General features: G+C 36.0%; 1 protein-coding gene across 4 annotated transcripts in view; it reads left to right on the forward strand.

Moving 5' to 3' along the window:
• Positions 1 to 570: 570 nt before the first annotated feature.
• Positions 571 to 19,869, forward strand: part of LOC149804182 (RNA-binding protein 5-A-like) — a 50,835-nt gene continuing 31,536 nt past the window's right edge. For all 4 annotated transcript variants that reach the window (XM_089954166.1, XM_089954169.1, XM_089954167.1 and 1 more), the window contains exons 1-8: positions 571 to 626; positions 5,248 to 5,558; positions 5,915 to 6,077; positions 11,192 to 11,392; positions 14,000 to 14,066; positions 16,024 to 16,097; positions 17,207 to 17,314; positions 19,646 to 19,706. In XM_089954166.1, the coding sequence (XP_089810292.1) occupies positions 615 to 626; positions 5,248 to 5,558; positions 5,915 to 6,077; positions 11,192 to 11,392; positions 14,000 to 14,066; positions 16,024 to 16,097; positions 17,207 to 17,314; positions 19,646 to 19,706 (997 nt within the window). In that variant the 5' untranslated portion in view covers positions 571 to 614. The remainder of the gene's footprint in view (positions 627 to 5,247; positions 5,559 to 5,914; positions 6,078 to 11,191; positions 11,393 to 13,999; positions 14,067 to 16,023; positions 16,098 to 17,206; positions 17,315 to 19,645; positions 19,707 to 19,869) is intronic.

Genomic DNA, 19,869 nt, shown 5'->3' on the forward strand with positions numbered 1-19,869 from the left:
TTATATATAATACAATCGTGGCATGTATTTTTCTCGTTTTTTACTTTCGTTATATATAAGAACCATATTATCAAGCGTATTATCTGGGTTTAGTGACTTGCGAACTGATTAGCGTACTTGTGAAAAAAAAGAGAAACATTATCTATAAAAACAAATTTATATTTCACGTTTAAATCCCGGACGAAACTTAATAATATTTTCCATGGTCCGAATCAGCCCGAAATAGGGGCCGAAACAGCCAGAAATCTAGGCCGAATCAGCCAGTAATTTGGACAGAATAAGCCTGGTCCCAATCAGCCTGTTACCTTAATGGCGAACTGTTGCCTCCTCATCCAGTTCGTAAATGTTCGAACTCTTTAACGCTTTGAGGTAACTGTTGACCGCCAAAATATCGCGACAAAAGACAAAATGACAGCTAGTTAAAAGTAAGTGCTTCGTTGTTCAAAAATCCCGGTTAAACGCTATCACAAAGGGTACGCCGCTATCGAAATAGCGGTTAACCGGTGTTTTGCGGAAACAGAGCGAAGAATAAATGAGTGCAGAACGACCAGGGAACCAGACTAGATTTTGTTTGCGTTATATCCCACAATTCACAGTTTATCGACGCCATTTGCATGGGCAGCGAGGTAACTTTTGCGGAATACGTACCGTTTGCGTTTTATATGTGTACAGCAGTTATTTGCTTTGTGGACATAAAATAACCAGTCATATTAGCATTTTCTTTGTTTTAAAGGTTTGTATTATGAGATACTCTACATTTATGGAGGCAACATGTTTTAAAAATGAGCAAAAAGCTCTCCTGGTATTAAAACTAAAATCACATAGGCCATGTATGCGCATTTACTCATTTTAAATTGAATATTAATTATTCCTTAAAAATCGTACACTAATTTTCTTTAAACATAATCTGTTCAGTTCTGATTATTGAATGTTCTGCACCTAAACTGTCCTTAAGAAAATTCCCGACGAAAATTGTTTGGGCATTCTTGTTTCTTGTCTAGTCCTACATGTAAGACATAGCACATTTTGATCTGGTTGAGGTGCTTTGTCTTACTATCCAAATAACGGCCTTGTATAGTGTGTTCCGATGTCGTTGACATCGGAAAGAGTAATCAAAGTTTCAGGAAAATCTCACACATTTGGCAGCCTATATCGACATTTTTCCACGAATTTATGTGTAATTAATACACTTACTGTGCTGTCTTTATCCTGGTGGAATGAAAATATGACACTAGCAAATGGATTTATTTTCACGTTCCGTTGACATACATTTGAATTTGTTGCAATGCGACGGTAGTCGAGGTATGCCGAAGTAAGTTTAAGTAGGTTGATGTTTGGGATATGTTTCTTGAACGAAACGAAGGGTTGCTTACAGTTCCAATTGGCATAATATATTTTTTATTCCTTTCGTTAAAAAATAATGTTTCAACTTTATCCGATTTCGGCATTCTCGGCTTTCGTCACTTTCCAGCCAAATAAAAAGTAGGCCAAAGAAACTTGAAAACGGGTCCATTTCTTTTGTGAGAATTTGAATTTATTAGAGAAAAGGCATCATAGTAAGTAAAGTCTGACTAAGACAATATAACTGTACTTTGTAGAAAAGCGTCATTATTTTAGATGTCAGTTGGGTGAAATTTCCCTGAAAATTTTACTTTCTTAACAATGTTAGTTGACATCAAAAACACACTACACAGTGCCATTAGTTAGGCTGTAAGGAAATTATTCTGGCTGTTAAGGAAATTGGAGTTGGGGCATGTCACAAAGGTCTGTGAAAATTTGTTACTTAACACGTAACATTGTCAGGATGGCCAAAACAAAAGCTTTCATAAAATTCATAACAATCTTTATCCCCTATACCTGCCTCTTTTGTTTAAAATGTTCAGTTTTAATTTAAATTTTAATTAAATTTGAATTTTTGATGTATTGATTATGCTGTAGATGAACTTAGATCACTCAGGTGGCCTGAGTGGTTAGAATGTCTGCTTCGAATGTGGGTGGTCACAGGTTGGAACCCTGCCAGAGTCATACCAATGACTTATAAAAATGGTACTAGCAGCAGCTGGCTTGTGTTGGGGTTGGTTAGCCTGATGTCAAGATAATGTGACGGGGTGGGATATGAGGCTACATGTCTCTTGCATGATGCCCCCGTGGCAGACATCACTATAAATTGTCACACTGCAGACATCCTAGCAATAATGATTGCTTAATTCAAAACCTGACAGATTTCATTTCAATATGAGTAGCCTCCTTAAGTTTTGTTGTCTCAGTCAGCCCTAAATCTAGGCCGATCTAAGCACATGAGGCATGTTTATACAGAGATCTCAATAGGATTTTAAAACTAGAAGTCCAAGACTCCAGTTTTTATATTATGAAAATAAAAATAAGTCCCACCAGTAAAAGTTGCAGTACCCTCTTTGAAGCATATTGGGTATACCTGAATTGGCTAAGTGTCCAGATGAGAAACACGAGTGATTTTCCAATTCTTTACACCACTGACCATAGCTCTTGTTTGTCCATCAGAGTGAAACCGGCATCATGCACTTTTTTTTTTACACTTGGCTACAGTTTCATCTGAACCATCGGTTCCAGCAACTAGAGTGCTGTTCTGAATCTTATTACAATCTTTGTCAATTTTGCTGTTTAATCCCCCAAATACTTTTCCAGATTGAAAATGGTATTTTGTGTAAGACTCTACATGTCTTGATTGCGAGGGCACATGCACTCTTTATTTGGCTACACTTGGAAATGAACACAATAATGAAAGCTTGCATGTTTCATCCTCAGAGTTATATGTCTGAAATGTCGGGTGTCGAAACAGAAATTGCACTAATGTATGATACTTCATCTTTAATCTGATTATAACATCAGTGTCATTTGCATTGTCATGTTTAACTCATTCAGAACTTGCATCGCTATTATTGGAATATACAAGAAGTTTGCCATTTTGTTATCTTTCTACAGTTGACCTCATTTTCAGGGTAATTCCCACTTGGTATGTCAAAAGTACTAATAGAACACTTGCATAATTTTATGTAGGGATTACTTTTATTGGCTAATTATTTTTAGAGACCAGATGATTGCAATTTCATCCAGTACAGGGCCATACTACAAAAAGCATAAATGTGTCTTTGGGACGTCCCAACTCTTGGCAGGATAGGCATGTACGAGTCGACAGTGACATGGAGAATATTGATAGCAAGACACTTATGCGTCGGGAGTGAGGGAAGAAAGGCTATTTTTAGTGACACTGTGGTCTGTGACTGGTGCAGTTATGAATCCTGATTAAACAGAATAAAGCTTATGTGTATACAATAATCGAATACCTTCTTGTTGTTATTTGGTGAGTTGAGGCCAGATGGGGAATGTTGTTTGAGATGTTATAAGTAATAGATTGAAGGTGTCCCATGATATATATTGTGTCTTTGGTTAAACATCATCCATCCTTTGGTAGAAGTGAGATAGAAAGGAATGACCAACCCAAAAATGTTTTCAGCATAAACACTTAAGTAATGCAACACTGGTTAAAGATATTGTGTGCACATATGAACAGTAGCAAAAGTGTTAAGAGAAACTGTATAAAGCAAGATATACTTAGATGCTAATGAACATCAACACAGCTGATCCTTTGAATAAGGAGGCCCTTGATAGAATAATTGGACAACAGTTGGTATCAGGACCTGGAGGAAAACATTGCTTTCTATGATTTATTTTGACATCTGAATAAACACACAAGTCGACTTAAAATGATTTTGTTTATTTCTTTTCATAAAGTACTGCAGTTGCAGAGTTATATGATGGGTAACAGTTCCAAAACAAATAGTGCCATCTTGAGCTCATGGAACTAGAGTCGAGGCTTGTGGAATTTGAGCTTGTGATTTTTAAAAAGTCACCAGCGCTGGACCTTTGTCCAAAGAAAGTTTCTGTGACATTGCTTGGAATAAATGTGTTTTGACTGATCATTCTTCATAGCTGCCAGCCCTCACAAATTTGGTGTGAATTTGATGACTTTTTCAGCGATTCACGGATTTGCACCGCAGGCCAAAAATTCACAAATTATCCAATTCTCAGTATTTTAAATCTTTAATAAAATAACCGATTTACCGTTAAGCACTAGTCGTGATATTCGCAGTTGCTGAAACGGTCTGGCACTGCTGGTCGCGATATTAGTAGAACTGCAGCCGATTAGTACAGTTGGCCCGGTAGCAAGCATTTTAGCCTATTTTAATCTATATGTATAAGAGCAGTTTTACAAATGCTTTTGAGAGAAACTGGGGCCTAATCGGAATTCTGCTCCGCGCATGCGTCACCAACACTTATTTGAGTTACCATTCAGCATCACATGTAAGATCTTGAAAATGTCTTCACCACCAAGGAAAAAAGAAATGCTCAAAAGTGAAGTCTGATTTGGAATATACACGATATGGGATCAGTTCGTAGCCACAACCACAACTAATCAAGTTGAGGCTATGACATCGTAGTAGGTCGCAGAGACGATGTGAGGGAGCAAGTCGGTTGTAAAAAACAGAGAAGTTTTCAGCTCTGGAATATTTTAAGCCATTGGTGGAAGACCTGGAAACTACCAACGCTGAAGCATTATTTGTGAGTTTTCTTGTTGAACACAATCTACCTTTATCAGCTAGAGACCATGCTAAACATTTGTTTCAACCAATGTTCCTGGACTCGAAAATCACTTCCAAATTTTCCTGTGGAAGAACCAAAAGTGCCGCAGTTTATGTGCATTCCTGACAGCAACAGTGACAGCGAAAGAGTATTTTCTCTAGTGAGGAAAAATAAGACAGACTTTAGGGCATCCTTAGCTGCAGAACATTTGTCAGCAATTTTAGTCACCAAGATCAACCAGCAGGCAAGAAGTCTGAACTGTTTAGAAAACAAATTCACGATCAAGCATTTGAGAAAGTTCAAGTCTGCCACAGTATCATGTCTTGGTAAATAACCACAAGAACAAGTGAAGTTTATGAATATCATAATAAATAGAAATGCAGATATATTTCTGCATATATGTAGTGTTTAGTTTTATATTGCGATCTTGATATAGTGTAGTATTGACGTTCAGAGTGGATGGAGTTATTGTCATGGTATTTTTCACTAATTCACGACTTTGTATCCCTATTTTCACTAAGTGTGGGCCTAGAAGGTTGGCAGCTATGATTCTTTACTTGTTAAAGCAATAGATATTTTGCAGATGAATGACCTGAAAGTCTGTACAGATGTATATTTTATTTGCAGAAAATCATGGATGGTGAGTTCCTTGAGGAAGGAGAATATGGGTATGAACCACAGGATGGGGAGTACCCAGACATCAGCAAGTTTAGTAATGGAAGTTATGTTGAATTTGGGGCCTTCACAGATGGTTCTGGTGGAGAGGACAGTAATTATGGCACTGGAGCTGGTGGTGGTGGCTTCCAAGATGTTTATCAGGATGGAGAGTACCCAGAAGAAGATCCTGGCTACATGGATGGAGATCAGTTTAGTTATCGTGATTTTCACCAGGTGGTCAGCCAACCCGGCAACAACAAAGTCCAAAATGATAGAGATAGGTAAGGTTTCGACTCGTTTCTAAAATTAAGATGTCCTTTAGTTCCATATACACCATGGATATTTTCCACACAGTAGCATTTCGTTTTATCTAAACAAATTTTTGTTTCTTAACAAAATTTGATAAATTTGGACATTTAGCATCCTATGTGTCCTTAGGAAATGCACTTAGCACTCATTTCTAGCCTAATATAGCCAGTAAATGTTAAATATGTTGTTAAAACCAACCAGATAAAAACCTGTTTTCACAAGGTATGCAATCAACAAAAAGCATACATCTGATTAGCAGCTCTTAAATTTACCTATTAGTCTGGTGTCAGCCATTGAGCTATGTTAATACTCGTAACTTTTATTCCAGGTCTAACAGAGGAAATCGCTCAGAAAGAAGACGAGATCGGAGGCGGCATGACTCTGACAGAGACAGGAATCGGGACAGGGATAGAACTCGAGACAGGACTAATCGTAGAGATAGGGGAAGGGAAAGAGATGGAAGGGACAGAGGTAGAGACAGGAGTGGAGATGTAAGTAAGAGATATATACATGTAAAAATTCTTATAAAGTTGTATACATGCATTTATATTCCCCACTGCTAATTGCAGGGACATATACTAGATCCCTGGAGGTAATTAAGGTTTATGTGTAATTTACAAAAGTTTTACTTAAACTTAATGTTTACCATTGCTGCATCAGTCTCTGATTGCACTTCTGAACTTTTTAGAGGCGTGTTTTTCATCTTGGCAGTTTCAATGCATGATATTTTAATATCTTGTCTGAAAATTGGTCTGACTTAGGGAAATATATAGCCTGTCTTACAGAGGCATTGTTAGTATTATTAGATCTGATGTTCTGCCATATATAGTAGCCCATAATCAGGCTTTACGTTCTAATCAAATTCATGTACAGTGCTACCTGTTTATCTCTGGACCAAGGTGAGATTGTCGACAGTGGACGTTGAAATTAGTTGTGGGGGTGCTGGAGGAAAAAAAAATTGGGTTTTGCATACAAACGTAATTTGTAAGAGGTGACCAGTCAGTAAGTAGGGTTTACACACGAACTTAAAATGTCTTGGAACAAGAATGTCACACCCATTCTCAACATTATGGTGTTATACGTTCAGGAGAGTATCTTTCAGTGCTTGAATACTACAAATTTTAAATGCATATGAAGTTCTTGTCAACACTTTGTTGTTTATTGTCTTTACCATGGTAATTACCACCAGTCTTCAGTCAAATTAATGCATATACGGCCATTTTCATACAATCATTGGTCTATGGGAATAAATTCATACACAAGAATTGTTTATGGAAACAGTTCCACAAGCAAGTTTGATTTAAGGGAGCATAGCATAACCAGAAATACAGTCCTACCCACTTTAAGTTCTTGTTTTGCTGTCTTTAAAAACACATTTATACTGCAACAGTTTATAACCTGCTTAAGCTTGTATTGTTGATTGTCTTACTTGGCATTAAAGCTTTTGGTATGAGCTTTTTACTCATCATCTCATTTTTACCCACAGGTTTTCTGTGCTACCGGAAAATCTGGAAAAAGTCGGGTGAAATAAATATTTTTGTGACGGTGAAAAATCCTTGAATTTTGCAAATATTGATGCAAGTTGGGGAAAACCCAGGAATTTTTCTCCACAACTTGATGCTCGAAACAATTACATAATTTAGTCATAACTGCACTGGTCGTGAGTTAAATTTATCCAGTTCTAACCAGAATATTAGAATGTTGCAGCATGGATCATTTGGATGCTTGTCATAAGTATATTTCTTGAGACAATCGAAATGCCCAGTAGATTAGATTCGACTAGTGGACTTTTTGTTTCAAGACAGCTCGATATCCGTACCTTTTTTTATATGGAAGGTATGAAAACCAGTCTAGCATCACAAGAGGCCAACATGGTGGCATTAAATCGTAGCCGCTTAGAGGATGGGCTAGCAAAGTTAAACATCATTAAATCGAGTTATACCTGCATGAAATCAATATAAAAATTGATTATTTTCTCAGAAATTGCGAGTATTAAAATCTTATGTCTTTAATATGCTGAAAGACGATAAAACTAATGTGCTGATGGTATTTGACCTGGTACAATCGATTTTTATTGCTAGTCACAGAGCACTCAGAATTTCACAACCGTCATTTCCAAATATTGTAGAAACAAAATATTAAATGAAAGTTGTATACTGGTTGTAATAAAAATACAAAAATGAAAGAGCACAAAATTATCTATATTTATTCAGAGACCAACTTCCAAAGTTGTGTTGAATCAGTGACTACTATAATCATGTTGTGAAAGAAATTTGGCTGATTTTGAATTTATTAAGCCCTTACACGATAAAATAAATTGGCATGGTTACTCTAACCGTATCCTGTCCGCCATGACAGATAACGCAAGACTCTCGCTGTGACCCTTTTTCTACGTAAGGCTTGCCAGACCATATTTTGGATATTCTATGCTATATTATTATCAATTAAGTGCGAATAATCGCTTCTTGGTGGAATTTCAAAGTTGCCGATAAACCGTATTGACTTTTAATGCGCAGAATTTCTGACACAAACGGCGCCAAACTTTTACTACGATTTGTTTACATTTCCAAATATGGCGTCAATGTCCTTATATGGCACACAAACAAACGAGGCTGAGAACGGAAGTAATCATTATTTGAAATAATATGGCGGACGATCTAAACGAAAATATCGGCAAAAATAGGTAAACAAGATTTTACAACTATTTCTACAATGATTTTCGATACTTCCGGTATTAAATAAGAGGACTACTCAATTTATTGGATTATATGCATGGACTATGTTTAAAGTGTTATTATTAGGCTAAAAGAGTGCCAGGTGTGAATCACACCCAGCTTGCTCCATTAACACGTATATGCTCATGTTAGTACCCTGTCCACGAGGTACGAGTAAGGGTACTAATATTAGTACTAAAGAATTATATGTTCTGATTTCTACAGAATGTATCAGACTTTAATTTAATATAATTTAAACTTTGTACAACAACAACATAAAAAAGACGTTTGTTGTTGATGTCGCGTGACTATTGGGCTTCCTATGTCATTGTTTGAGGTTTGTGAAGTCATGCGACTATTAACACAAACTGCAGGGATGGTCCTGGCTTTTAAAAAGCTGTCGCCAAAATAATAGCCAACCTCAATATTTTGTCGCCAATTTTCAAAAAGTGTCGCCAAAAAAAGTAGTGTACATTTTTCCAAGTGTTAATTTAGTCTAGTAATGTAACAGGCAATGAAAATTACAAAAGATGGATTAGTTAATACTTTAATTACAACAAGCATTAACAAAATGTTACAAAGTGTTACATGAAGATCCGTCGCGATTTTAGGGCTGCCCACTTGTTGAATGCAGTTTCAAAGTCTAATTTTTCACATCTGTACATGCTGATTCTCATTAAATTCTCGAGAGATGAGATGCAGAGCTTATTTCTGATGTCAGTTTTTATGAGGTTCATCTTACTGAATCCACGTTCACAGTCCTCAGTGCTGACAGGTGACACCAGTAGTCTCTCAGCAGCACCCCCCCCCCCCCCCCATTTATGGCTAGCTTCACTAAGCATGTAGTGAATTGCTTCCTAAATCCCAAGAATGATCACTGAATGCTGTATAAATTTTCTCGACAAGAAAAATAGGATCTCCATTCCCACAAATGAAACTTACACGAGTCAACACCTGGCAATATTGGACCGTATATATAAGCGTAAATTCACACCCAATTTAGGGATTCTTTCACTCCTGTATTTTGAGAAATAAATAATTATTATTTATTATGCAAAACTGTTTTTTTTTTTTTTTTGCTATTTCTTGTTGCGGAGTTTAAGTCTCTGCAGCCGTAACACGGGACTGATGGCAAAAGAAAAAGATCAATGAGTAAAATGCTGCACTGGCGACAGATGTAATTGTGATTGAGATTTTTTCCATTTGCTTTGTATTTATACACAGTAGTTGGTACTTCAGAGGTTATCAGTTTTCTATGAAGGTTCAGCAAAACTATTGTATTGGTATATGTATAAAAAAAACAGAAGGATTAGCCATACAATTAATTGTATCTGTTCTATTCGCGTCTTCAGAAGTCGGTCAATTGTAGGTATAGTGCGGTAGCATGATTGACTGTATCGCAGCATACAGTACTCAGCCCAGATGTCAGCATAAGCAGATTATGATGTAACAATGCACTGTAAAGATAGGGTTGTCAATAAGAACAAAGGATCGTTTGTGTAACAGATTGATTCCAATGCATTGCTTAGTCAAGTTTATGGCTTCCTTTCGTTCTGGCTTTAAATTTATTTAGTCCAAATCCATGATTGTATGTACAAATTAAATAACCAAAAAGTATGTTGCCAAAAAAATCGCCAGATGGGATATTTTTGTCGCCAATAAGGAAAAAAAATAGCAATTTGCGACATTGGCGAAGCCCAGGACGATCCCTGCAAACTGCGAGTACTGGGCCAGGTTTTATGTATGTTGAGTTTCGTCTAGTCTTAAGTGGATTAAAGACATAACGAGTATAATACTTGAAAAATGGGGTTGGAATATTCGAGGGAAACCCAGATTAGTAAAACTTTGAATCTCTGAGCTGAACTTTGGTGCGAAACTATTACACAGTGACATGTAGTTTGAAGCATTGGTTTAAGATTTTGAATAGAACGAAGGAGAAATGGGAAATTGTCAACTCTTTTATTATATATTAAGAAACGGTGAGTGCCCATGTATCAATACAGGTTTGGGACTGGTTTATTGCACTACATGAAGACAAGCTAATTTGACAGAAAATTCAGTCCTTGTTTATACAACATATCATTTTGAAGATCTTTTGTCAAAATTTAGATCAGCCCTTTTATAAATTCTTTACATGATGGAATTTTTAACCAAATCATCTTGAGGAGTTTAGGTTAGTTGAAAAATCTTGTTTGAGATTTTATTGGCACACATAAATTCCAGGTTACACATTTTTCATTACAAGATAAGATTCTGATACTTTGCATTTATTGTTTTTTTCATACTATGATAGGAAATGTTTACTTTGTATAACATGACCATATATTGCTCTAGAATTCTTTAGGATTAAAGGTTGGAAATGAAACAATAATTTATGCTCATTATGTTGTTTCCACGTAGCAACATAATGCAGGTCAGCATAGTAAAGTTAGAATTTGTATTCTGTATATTGAAATGGCTTTAAATGCCAATTTATAGTAATATAGTCAGATTTGTTTCGTGACTCATTTTGTAGTTTTATACATGATCAACTTTTCTGACACATTTTGGAGAGTCTTGAAAGAGAAACAGCGTCAGATTTGGAAAATGGATGTTTTATAATCCAAAATGTTCTTTAATTCCATTCAGTAATGGTCACATGTGGACCTTGAAAAAATTGATTTAAACCTGGAAAAGTCCTGGAAATTTATATTCAGAAAAGAAAGGGAACCATGTACCCAGTCTTATGATTAGGAAGTTGCAGTTAGCATTTTTGAAGCTTTGGGCCTGTTCAGGTTATGTATTGTTCCATTGTTTTATTCCCAAGAGCTGGACTAATTCCATTCTTTTATATTTTTGGTGTGGGCAAGGAAGGAATTCATATCAATTTTAATCCATAACAATATTTCCAGTCGGAGAGTGGTTATAACAGTGGCAAAGATGGGCGTGACCGTGATCGTACAGAGTGGGATCGAAATGGAAGAAGAGACCGTGATCATGACCGGCGAGATAGAGATGGCATTGAAGAGAGAGGAGGAGAGAAGTGGATGACAGATACACCCACAAATACAGTCTTACTGCGAGGACTACCTCTTAACATTGAGGAAAAAGATGCAAGTCAAATTGTATTTTATTTGTAAGGTTTTGTACTAGTCTTCTCACGACATGGTCATACATAAACAGCATGTTCTGGCAACTCTAAATGCTCGTCATTGTATTTACCATATATATTGGGACATGATAAAATAATTATTTTTTTCCTGTCCCAGAACTTATGAAACTTTTTCACCTAGGTCATATTCCCCAAGACTTAAGAAACAAAATAAATTTGTATTGAATTTGTCCCCCCTCCCTCCACTGCGCATTGCAATAAAACAGATAAACAAAACACTTATCTGATAACAAAAAGAAGAAACTAACCTTGCATTGTTATTCCTTTTTATTCATCATGATCATTAAAGAATAAGATATATCCACAAACTCTATATATGTAACGTAGGCTTCCATACAGTAGCATGCCTCACTCATGTCCAATAACACAAGACATATTCATTGACATGACCATTGAGAAACAAATCGTGTTTGGTTGTGCTCAAAGGTTTGAATATGTTATCTGACTGAAAACTGGATCCAGCAGAATCGCAAACAAGAGGGAATTAATCAACTGATATCTTGAAAACAACTGCCCTTCACGCATGACAGAGTGTTTTGTGCAAAATAACCAAGATTGAATTATATCAAGGTCAACTATAGGACAGTATCTTGCAGATAAAATCTATTCTTTGAAAATATATTCACTTGAGTGCCAGTGTCAATCTTTTTGCTAGCACGGGTTACAAAAGTTAAAGCAAGTTATTCCTCTGTATACCAATGCTCGTTTGTATTAATTATAACTACAGATGCCAAGCATATGGAAACCCAAGTGGTGAATAAACACAACTGGCAGCGAGCATTAAGCTCATTATTTTAACTTAACTCACAGGACGTTAAAGACAAAGGTTATTTTTATTACAAAGCAAGCTGACTTTGGATACATTGAAGCCATTTTTCCTTTTGTTTTTTTTTTTTAAAGGATATCAATACAAAGGTTATTTTATTGCAAAGCAAGCTAACCTCAGAAGCCAACTTTGGATTCTTTTAAGTGTGCTGGTTGTTTTTTTTTCTTTAATATACAAAGATGGCCAAAATATGAAAGTTTACTTTGGTTCCTTTTCACCTGTATTGAAGTGAATTTTGAAAATAAATTGAAACAATGGAACAGTTTTTAAAGTGACACATTATAGTGCTTTTTGCATGGACAACGATGTTCCATTGTCACCCAGAAGATTTGAAGAAAATAAAATCATTTGATGAATTTGCGAGGACAGAAGACAAGCAGATGATTTTGCTGACAATATGACCATTAACATGGATGAAATTCTAATGTATTTTGATAAGATGGGGGCCATATGTGTGAAAATTGGCATGACTGGTGCACATTTGTCAAAATCTGACTCTAGTCCTTGTTTCTGTTTTTAGTTGATGTGTTTCCTTTAACGATAACATTTTACAGCATGGGAAAGCTAAAATAAATAGGCACCAAATGAATGGATTGTACATGTCTGGGAGAATGGTTGTAATGATGAAATGGTGTGCTGCAGTGGATTAGAGAGTTTTACCTCAACTACACAGTTACATATTTTATTTAATAAGCGTTCAGTTGGAGTGCATTTTCCAACATGTAATGTATGAATAATTTAAAAGGTGTCCCACAACTGACAACTCGAAAACAGTATGTTCCAGAACAGAGAGTGCACACAAAAATTACTGCAAAATTAATTTATGGTGTCCCAACATAATCAGTAAATAGGTATCCTGTGCTCCAACCCTAACTTTAGGTTTTAATACCTGCCATAGGTCTTTGCTTGCATTTTTCGAATGCATTCAACTTATGAACACATTGACTTGTGCTTATAATGTGCATACAATTGAATTTTGACTTGACTTTTGGAGTTTATTGTTATAGTCGACACTCGGATTGTAAGGTGAGAGTACTTGCTCTAGGTTTTTATTTGTGATGGCTTATGAGCATATAGCACAAACCATGGTGATCAATCCATTATATCAGGTTCTAGGTTGAATGCCACAAGATTTGCTCTTGTCAATGCATGAACATTCAGTAAAAAACTATTACCAAATTTGGTATGCTGGAGTTTATTTAAAAATATCAGTGTTCATTTCATTACTCTGTAGTTAAATGGATGGATAACAAATGGGCTTCTTACGAAATGGTACAAATTCTTTTGGGCCAGTAGTGTGCTAGTCTTTTGATGGGACTCTGGAGTTCATTTCTCAGTTGCATCAAGACTGTTGACTAGAAATTAATGTCGCAAGTATTGGACTTTTGACAAAACGTTATTTTAAAATTTACAATTTTAGTCACAAAAGGTTATGAAAAAAAGAAGCATATAAGTATCTAGAATAACTAAAATGCCATTTCAGTGATAACCTGATCTGTGAAGTTACAATAAATGATAAAAGTGCCAAAGTCATGGCCTTATAATGAAAGAAAGGTCTTCTTTTTAAAAATACTTTTATAACTATTTTAAAATATTATAATTATTGCCTTCAGTTTTAAACTTTGTAAGCTGCTTCCTTTTTTTCTATATTTTTAGGCAAAATTAAACCATTATCATTTGTGAGAGATCATGTCTGATCAATACTTGCTGTTTTGGTTTCAGATCCGAGCAGAACTGATGTTCTTTGGAGCTCCTATCAAAGATGTTAGACTGATGAGACGGAGTTCAGGTGAGAATCTGGTGAACAGATGTTGGCATGGGAGTTCATTACATTGACTAAATTGGACTGACTTTTGACTTTGTCCTTATGGGAGGGACATCTGTGTACACAAACCACAGCATGGAGTAATACATAGCATTGCTGATCTGTTAACACATGACACTATTCGACAATCTGGATTTAAATAGTCATGTCTCTTCAAGTTGCTTTGACCATAATGTATCAACCTCTTTTACCTTGGGTTTCCAAAAGTACATGTAATGAAATGTTATTTGGCATCATGCAGAGAATGCACTCTATTTTATTTTAGCACAGATATGGTGTTGGGTCTTTCTTGTCATGTAGGGGAACCAAGGGATCACAGTGGGCCTTTTTTTTCTTCTTGTATCCAAATGAATAAGCCCACCCCACCCACAGCTACCGCCACTGTAACATGACATCCTCCATCAGTCCATCCATATGACCATTATCTGACATGGTTGAAATATACCATGCTCGTTAATTTTCACTTGTCCATGGTATGACCTTGTGCAGGAATGGGAGCTATTATTTGTGGCTTCCACCTTGTAGTCGACGAGTTGAAAGTGGATAAGATCGTGACATATTTATGTACAATGATATATATAATGAAAAAATGTTGTCTTGTGTGTCCAAAATAATGTCTGGAGGGGAATAGCTACACCAGCATGAGGAATTCAGATGGGACACTGATAATTAGAATTGTTTGAATTTTCTTGAATAAAAAAAGTAACAGGTAAGGATAGGTAACATACTTTATATCTAGTCAGTCAAGAAGACAGACTTCTGATTATGACCCTTGGGTCTTATTCAGTGAGGTAAGGATGGTCAGGTTGGAATAAGAGATGTCTACAATGATACCCAGCATGAGAATTTTGTATGATTCTACCCCCACCCCACCCCACCCCCGCCTTTGCAAAGCAATATTGTTGGTCCCATGGATATTTATCCACACAGAAAAAAAACCCCAGGAGTTACACAGCTTAAGTCTATCACTATAAACTTCAGCATACTTCCTACCTGAGTTTTAACATGAAAGAAATAATTCATTATTTGACAAAATTGATAGGTTACAATTTGTTTGGTAAATGATGAATGGAAAGGCTTAGCATATCACTGGTGATATGCAGTGTAAGAAATATTTGCACAGACAGGAAATTTCATGGATGATGATAGTTGAAGCATTTCCATGTTTCAGCTTTCTTGTCTTGATCGTCTGGATGTAATTGGATAAAGTGAACAGGTAATATATGAATGCAATCCTGATGATCAAATGTGAAGAACATGTGGACTTCAGAAAGCTTCATTAATCAAATTTTCTCGTATCATACCTGCTCAAGGACAGGTTTATGGTTTACTTCTATCTGTACAAAAAATTATTTTATTTTGTCCTCCCATAGCTTGTAAGATTTATTATGAAAGACAGAGAGACACGTTATGATCTTTATATATTTATATATATATACTTAATATAGCATGCAGACAAATGTATGAGTCCCAGCAGACGGCAATGATAACTCGTACTACAATCCTGCTGTGCAGTGGAAGAGACTTCTGGCACATAATATGTAACTATGGGTTGGCATTAGAAAAATTTACTTAACTGTACATATTTACAAGACTCCATTTTTCCATGAGGAATGAAAGGGTTGCATCTCTTTTGATATAAATAAATCTGAAAATTGCTTTCCACTTGTTTATAGTAAAGTTAAAGATTGTGGAGAGCATTTTGGATGTAGGTGAATCTGCTTTAGAATGCGGGTAAAAAGAAAAGCGAGATTGCAATCACTTTGCCAGAAATTTCTTCATTGTGTAGCAGGCCATCATATGGTTGTGTACACAGAAGACAAATTATAAGATAATTTTGTAGTTTGTGAGTGAGGCTTGCTGCCTCCCTCCCACAGGTGTATTGAACTAATATGACACACTTTATATAATCCTCTGACAGGTGCTTCCCGGGGGTTTGCTTTTGTGGAGTTTCAGAATGTGGCAGACGCCCAGCGCTGGATGGATCTCAATCAGGTTTAATACTGCTTCATACAGATGATATTTACTTGCATCAGTTGTCTTTCTTGCCACTACCATACGGTACAGTACTTGGCGTGTGAGAAATTACGACAGCCCCACTCCAATGCTAAGTCCATTTAGAGTCTATGGATGTATTTTGCTTGAAGGATCAAGTAAAAAAAACAATAAATTCCTTTTCTCATTGAAAACATCACACTGTCAAATGATGTGTAGTGATTTGGATATGTACACACCCTGTTGTTGGAAGACAAATGCCATACATTTAGATGTTGAAATGTATTCCACTTTTTGGCATCCTGTGAGGGTGGGGTGTTTTTCTTTGTATAATAAATGATATGACATCTATAATACATTGTAATTCTTTTCACAATGGCTAAATGTTCTTGATAGATATGTACAGCACTTTTTTAAACCATATTACATTGTATGAAAGGAAAAATTTTGTTTAAGAACTCTGTATAGATATGCTGCAACATTTTATGAAAGACTGTCGTGTATCTAAGTTCAGAAAATTAAAGAACTATATATAAAAACCCTTAAATAATTTCTGATGTACCTTTCATTAAGAGACTTAGATGCTGCATCCATTGGAATGGATTAGATGAGAGAGAGAGATAGAGTTGTTAAATAACGTTGACCATAATGCTTGTAAAATTTGTCACTTTCCAACCATGTTCTAGCACAGGAATGGTTGTCTGCTTTTGTCATGAGAGAAAACAAAGAGCAGAATGCAAACAGTGCTGTACAGTGCAGATAACGAAAAACTTGTATTTTGTCAGTGGAGCCATTTTTTCAAATCGTCATTATCTCAGGGATGCTTATGTAAGACCATACTGTGGTCAGTATAATGTATCAAAGAAAAACTTTGGTATTTCTTTGATACATTTCCCACACACTATAGAAAGGCTCAGGGGGCAGAAATATCTGAGATGGGCAGGAGAGTTTTAGTTTCTAAAACTTTCTCAGTGGTCTGCATACACACTGAAGTCTTGACTTCACTCGGTCAATCAGGGACATGCTTTGTCAGATGGAAACATGGGAAAGGTTTTAACCTTACTCGATGTAGTTTCAGTAGTATAATGACTTACCATTGGTTGTTTCAGGGAAAACTGATGTTGCAGAACCAATACACAGCCTCCATGCATTACAGTACTCCCAAGACTGGACCTGACAAGCAGCAAGTCATGAAAACAGACTGGACATGTAGCAAGGTAGGCTTTCAGATTTGAAGAATGAGATCTTGTCTGAACTAAATTTGTTCTGAGCATGATCGGTCTTTTCCTTAGCTGTAAAAAGAAATTATAGTTAAAATTGACCTTGGAAATATGGCACCCGTTTAATGCAGTGTAATTTATTACTCTGAATCTAAGTGTATCATTACAAAGTTTGACCATGTATAAGTGATTACAGACTGCAGTGTCAGAGTCCAAATTGCTTTACATTTGTGCCTTATTTAAATCTTTCACCCTTCTACACATGATGTGTGCAAATTGTGCAGCAGTAGTTAATCAAGTTTACACTACTTTGGTACAAAGTGCACAGTGTGCAGGGTTTAGTTTGGGTGCAGCTTTAGTTCTGACAGTCTGCTATTTAAGTGTCACTCTGATGTATGGAAAACAAAATAAATTTGAAAATGCATCTCTGTGAATTTTAATATTGTACAAGATCCATCGCTAACAAAGTCTTCATAGTAAATATTATCTGTTTCAGCTCTTTATAAATGAATGATTTATTTAGGTCTTCAGTACACAACTTTTTTAAAATTATTTTTATTCTTCCTGTAAGTTTCCACCAGCTACTTAAATCATGGCAGCATAATTGAGTTATGACGTTTTCTTCATTTCACAATTGGGAGCCCAATCATGAAGCAGAAAAATGTATTACCTGTCAGGGGAGGGTACAGCTTTCCTGGTTGTATTGTAAGGCCACGTGAACAAATGGTATGGCCATGCATATGGTATGCATTATCTCTTGATATTTGCTGCTGCAACACCAGCGCCACTTTTCAACTGAATTTGGTAAAAACGACATACAGGCCACATTTAAGTTTTGTTTAAAAAGGATGATGATCTGCTATCAAATAGTCAAAATTGTTGCTAAAGATAGGGAGAAAAAAATGCTAAACAGATTTTCACAACATTCGACAGGAAACACTTGGCTTTAAAGGTTTTCCACATTGTACAAATAATAGCTGATATTAATTTTAAAAAATGAGATAAATTCTCAAAAACCACTCGACAAAAATGGACCAAATTTGACAGCAAGTTCCGTTGTGTGACGGGTGTTAAAATTTGTACAGATGCTGACCTACCTGCCAACAATGTTGACAACCATTACCACAAACAGAAGAACATCTAAACAAAATCTTCAAAACTGCTGGATGGATTTTGACCAGATATGACCACTAATATTGTTAATGAAAAAAACTTCTAAAGAGATTCTTGTCCATAATTGCTTGATAGCATTTGACCCGATCGGACAGAAAACATTCTGGCTTTCAGTTTTGTACCACTGTTACCAATCCATTTTCAGCTGTCATTAGTAACAATGAAAAAAGAAACATTAAAAAACTAATTCTCTAGAAATAGTTGAACAGAATCTGACAAAATTTTCCAGAAAGTTTCTGGGCAGGCTTTTGATTTCTAAACAAGTTATGCTGATTTTGCCATCTGATATGCCTACAATTAATAAAAAATAGACCAGATTTAGCAAAAAGTACTTCATTGATACATATTCAGCATTTAAATTAATTTGACAAATTATTTCGGCTCAAGGGTCTTTCAGTTTTCACCAGCATTTCTGATTGGCCATCAGAGTCACTGCTGCTGCATTTATGAAAACAATTTAAGCAATGTGATAGTGAAAAAACAACACAATCAAATCAGTATTGATCCTGTCGTGCCATCTTATATTAATGAAGATACAAAAAAAAACGTTGAGAAACTGCTCAACAATTATTTTGATATCAAAGAGTAACAGTGGAAGAAATTTGTACAGAATGCACCCGCCTGACCCCAATTTAACCCTAACCCTCCTGACCCCAATTTAACCCTAACCCTCCTGACCCCAAATTATTGGCCAAGAGCAGTTGCATTTGTTATTAGGGACATGTCAGCCAGGGGAGCAATCTCAGGTACACTTATTCCTGTCAAGTTTACTTGGTTTTCTGGACTAAGTTATAGAATATTAAATTGAACAAGTATTACTCTTCTCAAAAGTCGAAACCAGCCAGATAGATTTTAATACAGTTATAAATTAAAGTAAATTGATTGGTCTTGTGTACACTGTATAAAGTGTTTGGTTTGGGGGTGGGGATTAGGGTAGTATTTAGTCATAAGAGTGATTATTAGCATGTGATAAATAATATCAAGGGAACATATTATAATTAACAGCAGCAAGTTTATTATCTTTAAAATGCAGATTATTGAAAAGTGGAGAACTATGTTTTGTGTCTGAGTATAGGGAGTGTTTGCTTACAGCTGCGGTGGTACAAGGTAAATGTAACATGTTGATTTTTATAAGATTGTACTTTTCTTTGCCAGTGTGGAGTTCACAATTTCAAGCGCCGTGACTACTGCTTCAAGTGCAATATTTCCAGAGAAGGTACAATACTTTTCCCATATGCTGCAGGTGGACTAGCCTTGTGGCACAGAATACAGAGTGAACCAAATGTGTGAAAGTGTTGATACATTTAGGTGTATGAATAGGAATCAGTTGCAATACCCTCCATCCCAAAGAGGAAGATGATACACTTAGTGTATGAATA

This window comes from Sinohyriopsis cumingii, chromosome 3 (genome assembly GCF_028554795.1).
Source record: "Sinohyriopsis cumingii isolate HCF-2022 chromosome 3, ASM2855479v2, whole genome shotgun sequence".
Lineage (NCBI taxonomy): Eukaryota > Metazoa > Mollusca > Bivalvia > Unionida > Unionidae > Sinohyriopsis > Sinohyriopsis cumingii.